Raw genomic sequence first — 16,210 nt, 5'->3', positions numbered from 1 at the left:
GAAGTGGTATGTAAGTAACTGGTATATGAGATTGCTAGGTTAAAATTCATCTGATTCATGAGACCTGAACCTGCATTTTTCCAGTCTCCAGAGGAAGCTGTAACACTATTCTTCACTGGTGTAAGTTCTTGTGATATAATTGTTTCTTTTTAGACAACTGAGGAGAAAAGAAACCACTAATGCTAGGCACAGCTCCTTTTATTTAAGTCACAAGTAATCTTTTGATTTTGTGCTGGTGAAAGTGTTTGCATGGAATTTGTTGTTATGTCCTGTTAACTAACGAGCAGGTTTGAAGGTAAGAGAGAACTTGTGAATCCATGAAGATCTGGAGAACTCAACCAGAATGAGTCTTTCAATTCTCCATACTATTCTGAGATCACAAGAAGTGGAGATATATATTGACATTAGCTGCACTCAACAGAAAATTCTTTTTTATTTTTGTACAGTGAAACATTTTCCAAAGTCTCTCCAAAAACATCAGGGATACCGTTTTGGATCTTTGCTTACCATGTTGGCATACTGACTTTACCATCAAGCCTTCACCCTGTTAGCAAGTATTCTCTACAGCATCAGTAGTTTTATTTTTCTTAAAATTTGATTGTGTTGTTGGCACAGCTTGACTCACTATACTGTGTACACAAGAGCAGTGGTCTCCAATTTACACTAGCATATCATGCAACACAGATGTACTAACTTGAAATGTATACCTTGAATTAGGAAACAAATGTCAATTATATGGTCTTTTTGAGCCATTTTAGGTGCATAGAAATTTAACATCAATTATGTTACTCACTGTAATGTCTTTACTCTTATTATGCCCACTCTTGGTCAATTTACGTGCCTACTCACTTCTGAATTTTTGGAATTTTCGAGTCCCGTGAACCCTTATGATTAATGAGGAGGATGGGACTGAAAATATATTGGGTAAACAGGCCTTATTGCCTCCTTACTAAGTAAACATTGCATTGCAGAAGGTACAATCTGAAGACATGTTTCAGACATCAGAGATACGGTGAGAAACATGAACAGGATTGCCTTAGGTAGGGAGGTTGTGCACAAACCACTGTTGAGTTATTTAGGTTAGTAAAGTAACTTTATCACATATTGTAAAAAACATTAAAAAAACCAGAAGGACAATTGAGTTCTTTTATGTGTCTCTCATAAAATCACTGTTTGTAGAAGTAGCTTCAAAATAATTCATGGTCCCTGATTACAGCATTGTGGTGGGGCTTGGTCTGTGCCAAGGGCCATCATTTGAAAGGACTCAGTGCCTTCTTAGAGGTCTAGTGCAGGATGGCATCAACAATATTTTGGATGATTTCTCAAAAAATACAGTATGGTTGCTAACAGTGCAGATAGGGGAAAATAAGCAGTTTTCCAAGTGCAAACTATGCAACATGAAAGCCTGGAGTAGCTAGGCATACATTTTGATTCAGTCACAGGGTTGTCAGTGCCTTGCTTTTCAAGTATAAAAAAAGGGCCAATAATATCCTTATTTTATGAAGGCATAGGAAAATAGTTTCAGTTTTCTGGGTATTTTGAACAAATACTGAGGATACTGCTCTCCTTAGGTGGACAGATCTGCCAATGGGCTGATCAAAGAAATTATGATGAATAAAAATGATAAGCTACAGATCATTGTAAGAGAAATTAACCTCAGCAGATGCAAAATTCTCTATTATCAATATTGCTTGCCCGAATTTGTGGTAGCTGCTGTAATTGTTTCACTGCAGGAAGAGGTATCAGTGACACGGTTAGCAAAGCACAATTTTCAAACAGTTTTGTTTTGTTTCAGTTTGAATATATATTTTACTGAGTAGAAATATAAAATAAAAATATGTATTTTAAAATATTCATTTATTTTTCTTTTTTTTCTTACAGCTCGTGGCCAATGCAATCCTTTTTGTCAGTGTAAATTTGTATGGGGTCTTTGTGAGGATTTTGACAGAAAGGGCTCAGAGGAAGGCATTCCTTCAGGCCAGGAACTGCATTGAGGACAGGCTGAGGTTGGAGGATGAAAATGAAAAACAGGTCAGTTTCTAAACTTTATTTATTTTTCTCTGTTTCTCCTGACATGACTGTAGTTATGTGAACTGAAGCTTAGGACATTGCTGGCAATTGTATGCTAGGGCGTGTGCACATTTGCATTGTAAAGGAAGCATGCTGCCTTCCCCCGCCTGCTTCAGCTCTTCCTCGCAAGTGCATGCATACTCTTCACTCTTTATCTGGAGTGCTCAGAGAGGTGCAGGCTGACCCCACAGCTACTGTCAGCTCCAGTGCCAGAGAAGCTATATTTTAGGGCTGAGTCAAATCTAATATACTATTGTAATCTAAGATCGTGGTTATTTATCTAAGATCGTGTTTTTGGGTGGGTGCTAGATGTGCTGTAAATACTTTTCTTCTGGCTCTGTGTGTGCATGACACCTACAAAAAAAGTCAACATTTTAGTCACAAGGAGCTGCATTGATAACTGAATAAGTGTAATTGATAACAAGTATATATTATATACATTATATTCTTGTATAACTAATAACAAAATCAACTGTGATAGCAATCTTTTCTCAAAAATGACCTTAGTAACTTGAAGGTTTGTTTCATACAATGTTATCAATCAGGCTTTCAAACAGATTTGGAAACAATGAGAAGAAATGTTATATTGTGGAGCTTGCTGTTGTTCCTCACAGGTCTGAAGCTTAAGCCTACCATGATCTGTTGGTCTGTAAGATTTCGTCTAGATTTTTCTTTCGGTAGAGGTGATAATAAAGGGTCATGCTGGAATATTTAGATTGACCTCCATGGAAGGATGGTTACTTATGCCAATAAAGGACTTAAGTGATATTAAAACCTTGTAATACAAGATATCAGGGTCCTCAAAACTTCTGTACCTCACACAGTTTTACTTGCCTTCACTTGCAATTTCTCTAGTAAGTCTGTTCCTTTGTGTGGAATAACATAGGTCCTTAAGTACTTTCTGTTATGAATTAAGTGCATGAGTTTTTATGACCTGAACATACTCTGTAATAAGTAGACGTCTCTTGGAACAACTGCATATCTTTGCTGGCTGTGTAAAAACGGTATCAGGATCAAAGCCTTTAGGTTTACTTCTGTCTTTTATAATTCAAAGCTGCAGATTCTTAAAGGCATAAATGTGCCATAAGTGAATTTCCATGGGATTTAGACAAGCCTGCCATTTGTGCCTTTGAAAACCTCCTTCTGAGATCCAACTTGAAAACCAAATTGATTTTTGTGTTTCTCTTGTTAGCATGTTAGCAGTCTGTCTTATTTTATATATTACCCATGCATATAGAAACACAAGAAAGTGAAAATATTACACATAAATACCATTATTGTTGATAGTATACCTAAATAATCCTGCAAAGATTCTTCCAATGCAGTTTACAGTCAGGGAAGAGAATATATTTTTCTCCTATACTTGTGAACTTAACTTTATGCAGCACAGTGTAAAACTTAATACAGTAGTGATATATGCTATTTAGCTGTCAAAAGTGCCACCAACATACTTTCTGTCTGCTCTCACACTACATTAGCATACCTCTAATGCAAAATGCTAAAACCTTTCATTGGTATTTCTGTGCAAGTCTCTAACTGGAAAGGAAGGAACATGCTCCTGGCCTTTGAACACACATAGCTGTCTGAAGTTTAAGTGTTGACTGTGTGAGACAGATACCACAGCTGAAATTGTATGTGAGTTTTCTTCCTCTGTGTCCTACTTACAGTGAATTCTCCTCATGGGATGCATTTGTAGTAATACTCCCATGTGACAATTTTGATAAATGTATTTTCACAAGCAGGAGTAAATATGTTGTAGTATTTTTTGGACTCATGCAGGAATTTTCAAGTAGGTTTTGAAAGTGTTGCTCAGGAGAAAGAAAGTCTCTATTTTAAAATTCAGTGTAATGCTCACCCTCTTATCTGTTCTCTGTGGTCACAATGAATAATTGGCCATGATGGTTGCATCATCCATTTGTTACGTTGCCGAATGTTAGACTGCAATTTCACCTGAAGGTAAAGAACCAAATAAGTTTTAGACAATGAGCAAATAATTATAATCATTCACTTGAGACAAGCTTCTTCTTTTGTTATCTATAACTCTCAGTTGCAAGACCATCCTCTGCAAAGCAAACAGTTAGGAATAAATATTGTGAGGTGGGTTCTGTTCCTTGGAAATATACTTGTTTTGTTCCTACTCACTCAGAGTGCCTGAGCCATTCCCCTCACTCCCACTGCACTCTCTGTTTTCACTTTCTTAATTCCAAACCATCATTTGCCCATACAGCAAGCAAGGCATTGTCACCTATCTCCCTGGAGGACTCCCAGTGTTAGACATCCCAACCAGCCCTCCAGGCAGTACTTCACCCCTTCCCAAGTAAGAAAGAGAGAAGCAAGTAGGAATGGGGAATGGGGGATGTGGTCAGCATAGAGAGAGGTGTCTGCTGCTGACTGAGGCTGCTATCCATCTAACTCGGAGGGGAAACCAATAAGGAAGATGTGGTTCACCATATATTAATTCCAATCATAGTGGCTCTTGAAGCGGAGCTGTGCTCCAAGGAAGTGATACCATTGTACTTCTGAGGCCATCTTAACTTGAAAAGCAACAAGATCACTGTCTTTAAAGACCTGCAGACTCCCATTTTCCCAGTGTCTTTTTCAGCATGTGTATAGTTTTGTTCTCCTCACAGTTTTGTGGTGGTGAATTTCACTCCAATTATGTACTAATTAATACTCTAATTATGCACTGTGTGAAACAGAACTTCCTTTTATTTGTTCTAGACTTGTTATCTGATGACTTGATTTGTTTTGTGATATATTACTAGTAATCATCCTACAGTAACCTCTTTCATGCCACTCACAACAGAGACTTCTCTTATAACCCTTCTCATCTCTCTTTCCAAGCTGAAGAACTGTAGCCTATTTGGTCTCCTGATTTTTGGAAGCTATTTCCTACCTCAATCTTGCCAACCTTGTAAAGAATCTTACTCACATCCCCCCCACTCTTCCGCTGACAATATTTCTATACACATTCATACATTGAATTTGGGGATAAAGCATATAATTTCTTGGTGAAGTACACTTGTTGCAGCATAGACTGATGTAAAAAATGCCTGTTGCTTTCATATTGTTATAGGTAAATAAACCAAATCAAAATATAGCAGCAATTTTTATTATAAGATTTATATAAAGTGCAAATAAGCAAATCAGCGCGCTGGGTGGCCTGGGGAGACCCCTGCTCCTCCAACGGCCCGCAAGTACAATGGAGACAAACAGTAACTTTTATACCTTTTTTAACTCCCCTCCCATAGTCACTTGTTAGCTCTTCATTGGGCTTGAGTTCGCGGGCTTCGTTCTGGTTGGTTCCGTTGCAGGCCCATGCTAATTGCCAGGTACTTTCTGTCAGCAGTTTTAATTAGCTCAAATGTCCTTGGAGCTGGGTATGGGAATGGTATCCAGATGTTCTCTTTGGCTCTTCTTTATCATCTTTGTCCTTGACTCCCTGATCCTTGTTCTCTTCTTCCTTTTCTAATGAGTACACTTAGACAATATTTTTAGAAAAACAGGATATAGTATACATGCTCAGCAAAGTAGAATACTTTATCTTGCCAACTAGGGAACTACCAGTTGCAGGATAGTCAACTTATAACAGTAACACAGCAGTTAACTATTTCACAGCTTACAACTCCCCAGTCCCAACAAAGCATTAGCTATAATATATGGAAAGTACAATATATATTTTGACGAGTAAATTATTTTATCATTGCTCACTCATTACAGTATGAGGAAGGCTGGAAAAATGTTTGACTTCATGCAAACCTTCAAAGCCCACAAAACCAACTTAGATATCTTTACTGGTTATTTAATTGTGTAAGTACACGAAAATATGTTTGCAAAATAAAGAACACCTTTCAACTCACTTGTTTAGCCCTTTCTTTCTCTCCCTCCTAAATGTTACTTTTGTTCTTGCTCACAATTAGAAATGATGGTGGAAAATCAACTGGAGAATAGTAAAGTCTCCAGAATGGGGGATTGGCTGTCTTAAAAACTAATTGTGAAATCACATTTAGTTTTTCAAACCATTGGGACTGGAGAATTGGTGGCATCGGTCTTTCATGAAATAGTTGTGTCATCCACTATGATGCATGAAATTTAAGTTTATTACAGGATTTATTGTAAGAAACTGAAAGAAGCACTAAAAATGAGGGGAGTTAGGAGCACTGGGCTGAGACAGCCGCTCTGTGGCTTCAGAGTTCGCTTCAGAGACAGAAGCCTGCCACTCCCAACTGGTCTAGCCAGCTTTGCTGAGAGAGTGGATTGTTCAACACCATTCTGCTGCAGTAATGGTGGTTCTGGAAGACAGACTAGCACCTTGATGTTGGTCTGCAGAGCTTCCAGATCATGTGCAGCTAGCTAAATTTTTCTTCCGCAATGCTGAATTGTGTGTGCAAATGTCTGCATGCATATGTGTATGCATTCCAAGTGTCTTCTGCAATTTAGGGCAATGTCCTTAAGGTTGCATGTAGTAACTGGGTCACCACTGGGTCAGAGATTTGATTAATAACTATTCACAGAAATGGGAAAAGGTGTCAACAAAAGATACCATGATTCTCAGTGCAGAATACTTTGAACTGCTGCTTAGTATGTCTTGAGTTCAAATTCCCTGCTGGGTTCAGATCCCCCTTCAAAACAATTTAATCTAGACATTACACATTTTGTATATGTGTACTTCCCCCTGAGTACCTCTGAGTAAAAGGACACCTGCAGAAAACCTCCAGTGGTTTTATCTGTTACGTTTAATTTCAAGTACTCATGAAGAAAGAGATAAAATTACGTTATGTTTGAATAAAGCAAACCATGTTGGATTTTTGTTTTGGTAATGGATAAGTTTGCTGGGGTTTTTATCCTTTCAATTCAGCAACCAAACTGAGGAATTTGTTATTTGCACAGCCTTATGCAGAAGTAATTTCTAGAGTGCCTGACAACATGCTTATCAATACATAATCAGGTTCTCCTCATGTTTCCCATACTTTTTTTCCTCAGGATCTTGTGTCTTTTTTTCATTACAGTGCAGAAGAAAATATGAAATTTATTATTAAAACACAGGCCTTGTTTCCATAACCATTCATACTGGCTCAATGCATCGGCAAATCACCCTGCAGCAAAAATTTCATCAAAAATTTCTGAATCATGTGTGGATGCAAAAGCACGTTCTTGTAAAATTCTCTAGTGTGCAACAGGAAAGTGATCCTGATCTTGCACAATTTACAGGGTGAAAAATGATACCTGATCCTCTACAAAAGTTAGCCAGTATAATTTTTGAAAACATAGGTACACTAACTAATTTTAGCTGACCACATTAGTGCTGTGTTCTGTTACAAGGAAGCTTAAAAATGGCTTTATTGTGTCATCAAACCACAATCTTACACAGGAAAGTCCATCTTCAAAAGTCTATTTGTTCTTGATCAGGGAAAAGAGAAAATAAGGAGTGTTGCAATTTCACGCTGTCTGTTTGAGCTACTGGACTTTAGGCCAACTTACGCAGGCTGGCCAGCAGTGCCTCTTAGCCAAATAGCAGCAGCAGTAGAAATGGAAACTTGTCCTTTTGTCTGCTTTGTTTGCCACATTTGGCTGCTTAGTTCCTTACATGGAACAGAGATGAATTGTTGACTACCTTTATCCTGCTGTGTGGCACCCCTCGTCCATCTTTCACCTTGCTCAGGTAAAAGGAGTCATGAAGGTGCATTTCTCCCTTCCACACAACAATAATTGCCCAGAAGATTTCTACTGACCTGCACCTGTTAGTCTCCAGTCTTGCAATAGTCATGCATGTGTCTAGCCTTCATAGAGCAAATAAGTCTGAGGGCTACTCAGGTGAAATGAAAACCTCCAGGTGGAAGGCTTCAGCTTCAGCATGAAGCCATTAGGAATTGCTTGTAACCCCTTGCAAAGCAGGGTATAGCAAACAAATAAATGTGTTCTAATTTTACAGCTCTATTGCACTTCTTTTGATGCAGGATAAACATATCATCTGAATGTGGCTGGGGCAAGAAGCTGCATTGTTTGGCATACCATCAGGATTTCTCTTACTTAACTTTGGCCAAGTAAAAGTGAGGCTTGTAATCTAACCTTTTAACCTACAGGCAATAATCTTCAGTAGTAATAGACACATCCAAGGGCAGTTCAGTCCTTCTATCCTGAACTCCTAGCTAAACACAGGATGAGGCTTTTCCCTGGGAGTGGCTACAAGAGAACAGCTAAGCTTAGGGTTACACAACTGTATGATAAGAGAGAGTGGTGCCTTGCTACTAGACTTGAAATGTCAAAGTGTAGAAATGTACAATAAAGTGAGTAGCATACAATAAAAAACATACAGTTGTAAATCATACAAAGTTCATATTTTTAACTGCATTGTCATATTACTCTAGCCACATACCTTTATTTTGCAAAATGTATCATAAATCTACAAAAGCCTTTAAAAATCCACATTTATAACAACACACCAGATCACTACAGTAACAACTTGGTTTAACTTTATTTAATCCCCTGAAAGCTTCCTCATGTTAGTAAATGTTGTGGTTTAACCCTGGATAGCAACTAAGCACTCACTCCCCCCATTGGTGGGATGGGGGAGCGAATAGGAAAAATAAAGGTAAGAAAACTTATGGCTTGAGACAAAGACACTTTAATAGGTAAAGCAAAAGCTGTGCATGCCAGCAAAACAAAACAAGGAATTAATTCATGCTTCCCATCGGCAGGCAGGTGCTGAGCTATCCTCAGGAAACTACGGCTCCATTACACATGATGGTCACTTGGGAAGACAAATGCCGTCACTCTGAATGTTCTCTCCCTCTTCCTCCTTTTGCCCCCAGCTTATATGTTGAGCATGACACTATATGTTATGGAAAATCCCTGCGGTTAGTTGGGGTCTGCTGTCCCAGGTGTGTCCTCTCTCAGTTTCTTGCCTCCTTGCTGGCAGGGTGGTGTGAGAGGCAGAAAAGCCTTTGGCTCCATGAAAGCGCTGCTCAGCAGTAACTAAAACATCTTTGTGTTATCAACACCGTTTCCAGCACAAATCCAAAACACAGCCCCATACGAGCTACTCTGAAGAAAATTAACTCTATGCCAGTAAAAACCAGCACATTAAATATGTCAGTTAATTTGGTTATGAGCCATTTCATTTAATGAAATGTCTTTTATGAGATGTCTTGGACTGCAGTTTGTTGCAGTTTGCTTTTTCTTATAGATGTATGCATATCATATAGTCATGTCATCCGTGTTAAGCTCTTATATTAATGTATGCTGGCTTACATTGAGTAGAGCAGAAAAACTTCTGGGCAGGAGTGTTGATCTGCTGGAGAGTAGGAAGGCTCTGCAGAGGGATCTGGACAGGCTGAATTGATGTACTAAGGCCAGTGGTATGAGATTCAACAAGGCCAAGTGCCAGGACCTGCCTTTGGGTCACAACAACCCCATGCAGCGCTAGGCTTGGGGCAGAATGGCTGGAAAGCAGCCAAGTCGAAAAGGACCTGGAGGTGCTGGTCAACAGCTGCTGAACATGAGCCAGCAGTGTGTCCAGGTGGCCAAGAAGGCCAAGGGCATCCTGGTTTGTACTGGAAATAGTGTGGCCAGCAGGAGCAGGGCAGTGATCGACTGTACTCAGCTCTGGTGAGGCCACACCTCAAGTACTGTGTCCAGTTCTGGGTCTCTCACTTCAAGACAGATGTTGAGGTGCTGGAGCAGGTCCAGAGAAGAACAATGGAGCTGGTGAAGGGTTTAGAGAATAAGATATATGAGGACCAGCTGAGGGAGCTGGGGTTGTTTAGCCTGGGGAAAAGGAGGCTCAGGGAAGACCTTATCGCTCTCTACAACTACCTAAAAGGAGATTGTATTCAGATGGGAGTTGGTCTCTTCTCCCAGGCAACAGGACAAGAGGGTACAGTCTTAAGCTGCACCAAGGGAGGTTCAGGCTGGACATCAGGATAATTTCTCTATGGAAAGAGTTATCAAGCATTGGAATGGGCTGCCCAAGGAGATGGTGGAGTCAGCATCCCTGGAGATGTTCAAGAAACAACTGGATGTGGCAACTGGTGGCATGGTCTAGTTGTGCAAGGTGGTGTCTTGACAAAGGTTGGACTCAATGATCTCAGAGGTCTTTTCCAACCTAAAGGATTCAGTGATTCTGTGACAAATAGATAATTTTAAAAATAGTGGTCGTATAATTCTAAAACCTGTTAATACTTCCGCTGTTAAGAGTTTTGGAATAAATAATAGAAAATTTAAAATATGTTCTCTTTCAAGCAACTGTCAATTAAATATGCTAGTGTTTGACCCTGGGAAATTTTCAGCTTATCCTGAAAATACACAACTCTAAATATATGCTGCATCAGACAAAAGTAGTGGTGTGAAGCACCAGGGCTAGCCCAGCACCGTGTCCTTAATGTTCTATTGATTCTTCCCCTGTTCTGGAGCCTCGACTGCAAATTGTGTCTGCTCTAGGAGCAAGGAAAGAAGACTAGAAATTTCAGTGGTCTTTCTCTCCCTGCTCCGCTATGCTGGCTCCATTTCTCAGCAAGGTGCCAGAGGAGACCATGGAGATTTGCCACGTATCTATGTAGAGTTGGTGGAGATATCTAGGTTTTGGAGGAGCGTGGTGAAGGAGAATGTTCATGGGTCAGAAGAAAATCAGGGAATGCCACAGTCACAGTACCAGCTTGAACTGAAACATGTAGCATATTCTTCAAGAAGAAAAGCACTAGTTGGGGACTGGAGGATTAGCAAGGGCAGAAAATGTGTCTATCTTGCTGAAGGCTGAGCTCTGTGGCTTTCACTTCATGAGGAATATATACTTTAATTGAGATATTCAGTGTTACATCAGTGGAACAAACCAGATATGACTGTGGACCGGAAAGAGGTGCACTTGTAACTGTAGAGGAAACATAGTATACCGGGGCAAGCCAGTGAAGATAATGTCTACTCTTCCAGGGGATACCATTGGTAAAGCTGATGCTGCTTTTGATTCAATCTTCCTAGTATCTTCAGAAGAAGAGATGCAATAGCAGGATTGTTGTTCCAGTCCTGTTCATGATAGAACACAGAACTCTGTGTAGCACTTCAGCCTCTAGCAAACCTGAGCTCACAGAGGTAACATTACAGGCCTCCCTAGGCCTCCTGTGTTCCCTCTGATCATGACACTGGAAGATGGTTGGTGCTCTTTCTGATAATTTTAAGATCCTTCTTTGAATCAGAAAAACCTTTTAATGAATAAATTAAAATTTTTGAATTTATGCTTTAAGTGTGCCTTTTTGTTTTTAACATATATACTTGAAATATCTATGCATATAGTCAGTGCTACCATGAGAGGATCTTTTCACTCAAAGACGACACCTAGCCTTCCTGACTCCGCAAGACAAGGAGCAAAATATATTCTTTCTACAAAGAAAGATTTAGAACAGTATGTTCAGTGACTGTTCTGTGCCAAAATTTCATCTTCACTGATACACCGTAAAGAACTTGTTTATTAAAATCCTTCTGGAGTGTGATAGGTAGAAACAAAGACATTAGTCTAACACTGCTGGACTTGACAAATACCTGTCCCTGGCAATGTACTGCAGAAATACTGTTCCTTCTTCCCTGCCAAGCGTAAGGAAGGTTTCAAGTTATCTGCTCTAGCGAGTGGTCTGATTATATCTGTATGGCTACTTGCCTACACTATAGTGAGGGTAATAAAGATGCCTTAACTGTAAAGGCACTGATTAGTTGTGAGAATTAAGCTTATCACTCAAGTTCACTTTCAATAGGAAGATTTCCATTAACTGAGATGAGTAAAATCTTTTTTTTGTCAAGTTTCTGTGATGGTTATGTGGATACATTGGATATTTCCAGTGAGGTTTCAGAGGAAGTAGATACTAAAGATATAAGGTGAAAGTCAAAAGATTAATGGTAGTTTGGATGCTACAGTATATATCTGGTGTCGACTTTGTTAGCTTGCCTTTCTGGTGATTAATATTCACTGATGTATTTCTAGAGCATTCTGATTTAATATATATGAGGATAGCTAGGAAGACAGGCTATGCTTTTTATATTTCTAGCTTCCTTGTTTATTCCCATAGCCTTTCTCAGCTCTTGTTCCTGTTTGAACAAGATTTGTGGATCTGATCTCAAGTTACCCTACTATCAATCTTCCAGTTCTTTTTAGGGTAGTGTCACATAAATACTTCATAGACATTCTGCAATCTGAGGGTATCTGGTGCTTTTTTACATGCAGAGGTTTCCAACTCATTTAGCCCATGTGTTTTTGTGGATGGTACATAAAAGGTACAATGTACTACTGAGTTTTTCTCATTGTTATCATTCTCCTTCTTGAATGATGTCTTGTGAACTTTGTGCATTCAAGCAAGGTCTCTTTATGCCCACTCTCCATCTCAGTGCTTCTGCTTTTCATGCTGTTCATTGCCCTCTGTTTTAGCCAAGACTTCATGCTCCTCTAATTCTTTCACAAGGCCTTACCACCTGCATTGTAGCTAATAATGTTCTATGTGGAAACTATCAATGCCTCGTTAAACACTATTCTGTTGATGCATCCTGCCTTTCTTTTATTTAAACAAAAATAATCACTTAACCATGGAAATGTGTTAAATTGGTCTGGTATAGGTTTATTCATTCTGAAACCTTCTTGCAGTTCATACATAGTATATTGACCACTTCTCATAGCTGTGTGTTGTTAGCCATCCTCTTACTAATCAAAATCTGTGCATTAGATGGCATCTATACGGGTGGTCTTTTATGATTATTATTATTATGGTAATGACTTGCTGATTAATAAAATTTTTCAAGAAATCCAGGAACGTTCTGAAACATTGCCACCTTGTGGCTTCAGAAAGATCACCATCTTTAGCAGTGCTTTTTCGTGTACTCATGTGGAAGAGATGGCAGAGCATAGGTGAATTTACAATAATTCACTAATTCTGTCTTTGTTTCCTAGTTTACAAAAAGTATAAATGAATCCTAGTATTTTACATAAAATTGTTCTTCCATGCATTGCACTAGGCTTCCTTTCTCTCTCCTTCTTCTGTTTTTCCTTACAGGGAATTAAAATGGATGTGCAGTGTAACATAGGGATGACAAAAACTGTAAACCTACTAAGAAGAAGCTTTTAAAATTACTCAAAATTGAGCTTATTATGGTATAATTAGGTAGCAGGTGGTAATATTTAGGATGTACTTTGGAGTTTCTGCTGACTAAGTAGAAGCTGAATCTCAAAATTACATAGATGAGTTGACTTTGAAACAGTAATATTAATGTTTTATATGCGTGTCTGATGCTTGTCTTCTCTGGGGAAAGAAAAGGCTTTTAATTATGATTGCACTTTCCATTTAAGTATAGTAATAACAAAAGAAGATCTGTGATAGGTTGCAAAAATTGTTGGGTTAGATTTCATGTTTCATATTGTAAAAAATCTTGTGTAAATGATCAAAATGCTCCTCCTCCTTTTCCTATTTGTCATCATTGTTGGATTGCTACTGTAATAAACAAAAATATTCATGTTTTATCAGCCAAGAAACAAATATGTCAAATCTGGTTTTGTTAATTTTTTTTCTCCATTTTTAAAATCTCTATGAAAATACAGAAAACAGGGTTCCATGGGTATAGAGTCTTTCCTGAATTATGTGGCTCAGTGGTAAGGACTGTGAGAAAGGACTAGGATCTGGAGCGTCATCCAGAGTTACAGCTTTCCCAGCATGAGATTGGGAACCTCCAAGTCCCATTTAGAGTAAGTTCAATGAGACACAGCTCTCTACCATCCAGATTAGGGCCCAGGCTCCCTGATGGATAAGGGCAGCAGTGCTAACACACCTGTCTGGAAGGAGGAGTTTGGGAGGAACATAAGTGAAGCTGACTGAAAGAGACAGAGTTGTATCCATTACAGACCTGTTCTCATGGGATTGAAAAACATGCAAAGTAGTACATTTCTCTATGTGGCCCTCAGCAGGTCCAGACTAACTTCATTCTCAAAATGAATTCCACTGGATGTGCTGTCTCAGTTTAATGAGACTGAAGTGTTTTGCTAAGGAGGATGAGTCTTGAGCAAGATGAAACTCCTCCCTTTAAGCTATTGTAAATCAGAAATTAAGAGCTCCAATCAAGGAAGTATGGAAAAAGAAAAAAAAGAACAGCCCTTTATTAAAGGATATATGTGTATTGGCAGAACAACAAAAGAACACAAAAACAACTAAACAATGATCCTGTACCCAAAAGTCCCCTTCAAAAAGGAAGCAGTTCGATACTTTTCTGCTTGTTGGTGCAATTCCAACCACGGTCAGCAGGGGGTGCTGTTGGGCTCTGGCGGTCGCAGTGTGGGGGCCCTGGTGTGCGGGAGAAGCCGAAAATGGAGATCTTCCACCCCACCGAGAAGGGGAAGAGGGGAAAAAAAAGGGGCTTTTCCCACAGAACTCATGCTGTCTGCAGCTGGCTGTGGCTGGGATTTTCCCCCTTTCGTCAATGGACATAAGCCACTGCCAACATGGGAGCAGAGGAGGAAAAGAGCGACCTTCTCCCCAGAAAGTTCCTCTGCAGGTGGGTCAAGCCTCTCCGATGAAACCCGAGCAGGTCTGGGCTGAGGGCAGAACAGGGTGCAGGAAAGCAGAGGCAAACAGGGGCCAGAAGCAGCCAGGTGACCAGGCCAAAAACAAAGTGAACCTCAGACCCCTCCAACACACACTTTCCCTGAGTTAGGGCAAAAGTGAAGTGCCTCCTGTTTCCAAAGAGAGAAAAAAAATCAAACTCCTTACCCCTCCCCACAGTCTTCGAAGGGCCATCAGTTTGGAATGGGAATCTGTTGGCTAGTTCTTTTATGTGGGTCAATCACCCAAGGCAAACTACCCTTCCCCATTCAACATCTTTCTTTTACAGCGATGCAGGGGAAAGAAAAATTCCCTGCTTGGTTTTTTAGAACAAATAAACCTATGACATGTGGATACCCAGTAGCACAAAAGGAAAAGGAAAAATGAGATTCAAAGAACCAGAGAAAAATAACAGCCTGCAGCTCTGAAGCAATGCTACAGTTCCCTTGATTGCTTCTCTTCGGTATTTCAGAAAAAATGACAGCTGTTTCTTTTGATAAAGTAATCTACATTGACTATAAATAATATTTCCATTTTGTTTTCTGTATATCTCACATGATAAACTACAGGAACACAATTTAGCATGGAGAAGCCCAGCAAGTGTATCCAGCTTATGGGTAGAAGTTTTTGAGGAGTCATCCAACTGCACACCACACAGTTGGGAAGAAAGGAGAGGATACTGGCTAGGAACATTTAAGATATTATTTCTGTGTTTGAGCCTTCTTTTCTGATGAAAGGAGAGTGGATTCATGAAATGATTTACAGCTTGCTGAAGGAACTTGAAAATGTAGCACAGTCATTTCCCATACAGATGTCAAAATGAATAATTTTGTACGGTAGGAATAACTGCGTAGTGTTGTTTGGGGAGCTGCATGAAATTATTCTAAATCAAGGTGAAAATTTCAAAGGACTTTGAGAAAGTGATAAGTATTTGGAAGAAGCAGTAAAATAAGAAAGAGAATGATTTTCAAAATGGGAAGGGAATGAGTATCTTCATTTGGAAATGGGCACAAGAAATATATTGGGAACATGCACTGGGGACTCCCACAAAAGCAGAGCTGGGGTGCCTGTGAGAGAGGCTGTCTAGGCCAGCGATGAGGATAGGAGAGGGAGCTGTGCTGGGAAGTGTCCAAATTGAAGAAAGCTGAAGAGAGTGTTGGGGCAGAATAGAGCCTGCAGACGATGGAATTTTTTGCTTCAATAGTCTCTGCTTGCTTCTTTCTGCTACTCTCTCAGGAAAGAGAAATTGCACAACTGCTAGAGGGTGCTTGAGTCCCCTGCTATTTTAGAAGCCACACTTGTCCATGGAAAGATAGCAGGATGGCTTCAGGCCTTCCCAGGAGGCTGCAGGTACCCTGCACTCCTCATCCTTTTGCTGCTATCTCACTTGGTGCACAACAGTCAGAGAGGAACTCTGAAGATCATCCAGTCCAATCACTCCCTCAAAGCAGGACTGCCAGCAACACAGGTCTGGTCAGCTTTGTCTTTGTCTAGTCTGGTGAAGTCTTGAATAATTACTAAAATTTTCCCTGAGGTCCAACCCAGAGTGAAAGTTGCAGTCCAGGAGCTTGAACTTA

General features: G+C 39.7%; 1 protein-coding gene across 4 annotated transcripts in view; it reads left to right on the top strand.

The window, feature by feature from the left end:
• Window positions 1–16,210, top strand: part of ADCY1 (adenylate cyclase 1) — a 162,901-nt gene that overhangs the window by 49,235 nt on the left and 97,456 nt on the right. For all 4 annotated transcript variants that reach the window (XR_003530820.1, XM_027662823.1, XM_027662822.1 and 1 more), the window contains exon 2: window positions 1,882–2,031. Coding sequence is in view for 3 of the 4 variants with exons in the window: in XM_027662823.1 (XP_027518624.1) it covers window positions 1,882–2,031 (150 nt within the window). In the remaining variant the exon portion in view is untranslated. The remainder of the gene's footprint in view (window positions 1–1,881; window positions 2,032–16,210) is intronic.

The sequence above is a fragment of the Corapipo altera genome, unplaced genomic scaffold (genome assembly GCF_003945725.1).
Source record: "Corapipo altera isolate COAL_440 unplaced genomic scaffold, ASM394572v1 359, whole genome shotgun sequence".
In the NCBI taxonomy this organism is placed as follows: domain Eukaryota; kingdom Metazoa; phylum Chordata; class Aves; order Passeriformes; family Pipridae; genus Corapipo; species Corapipo altera.
The sequence above is the reverse complement of the archived record's forward strand: the minus strand, read 5'-3'. Positions and strand labels throughout refer to the sequence as shown.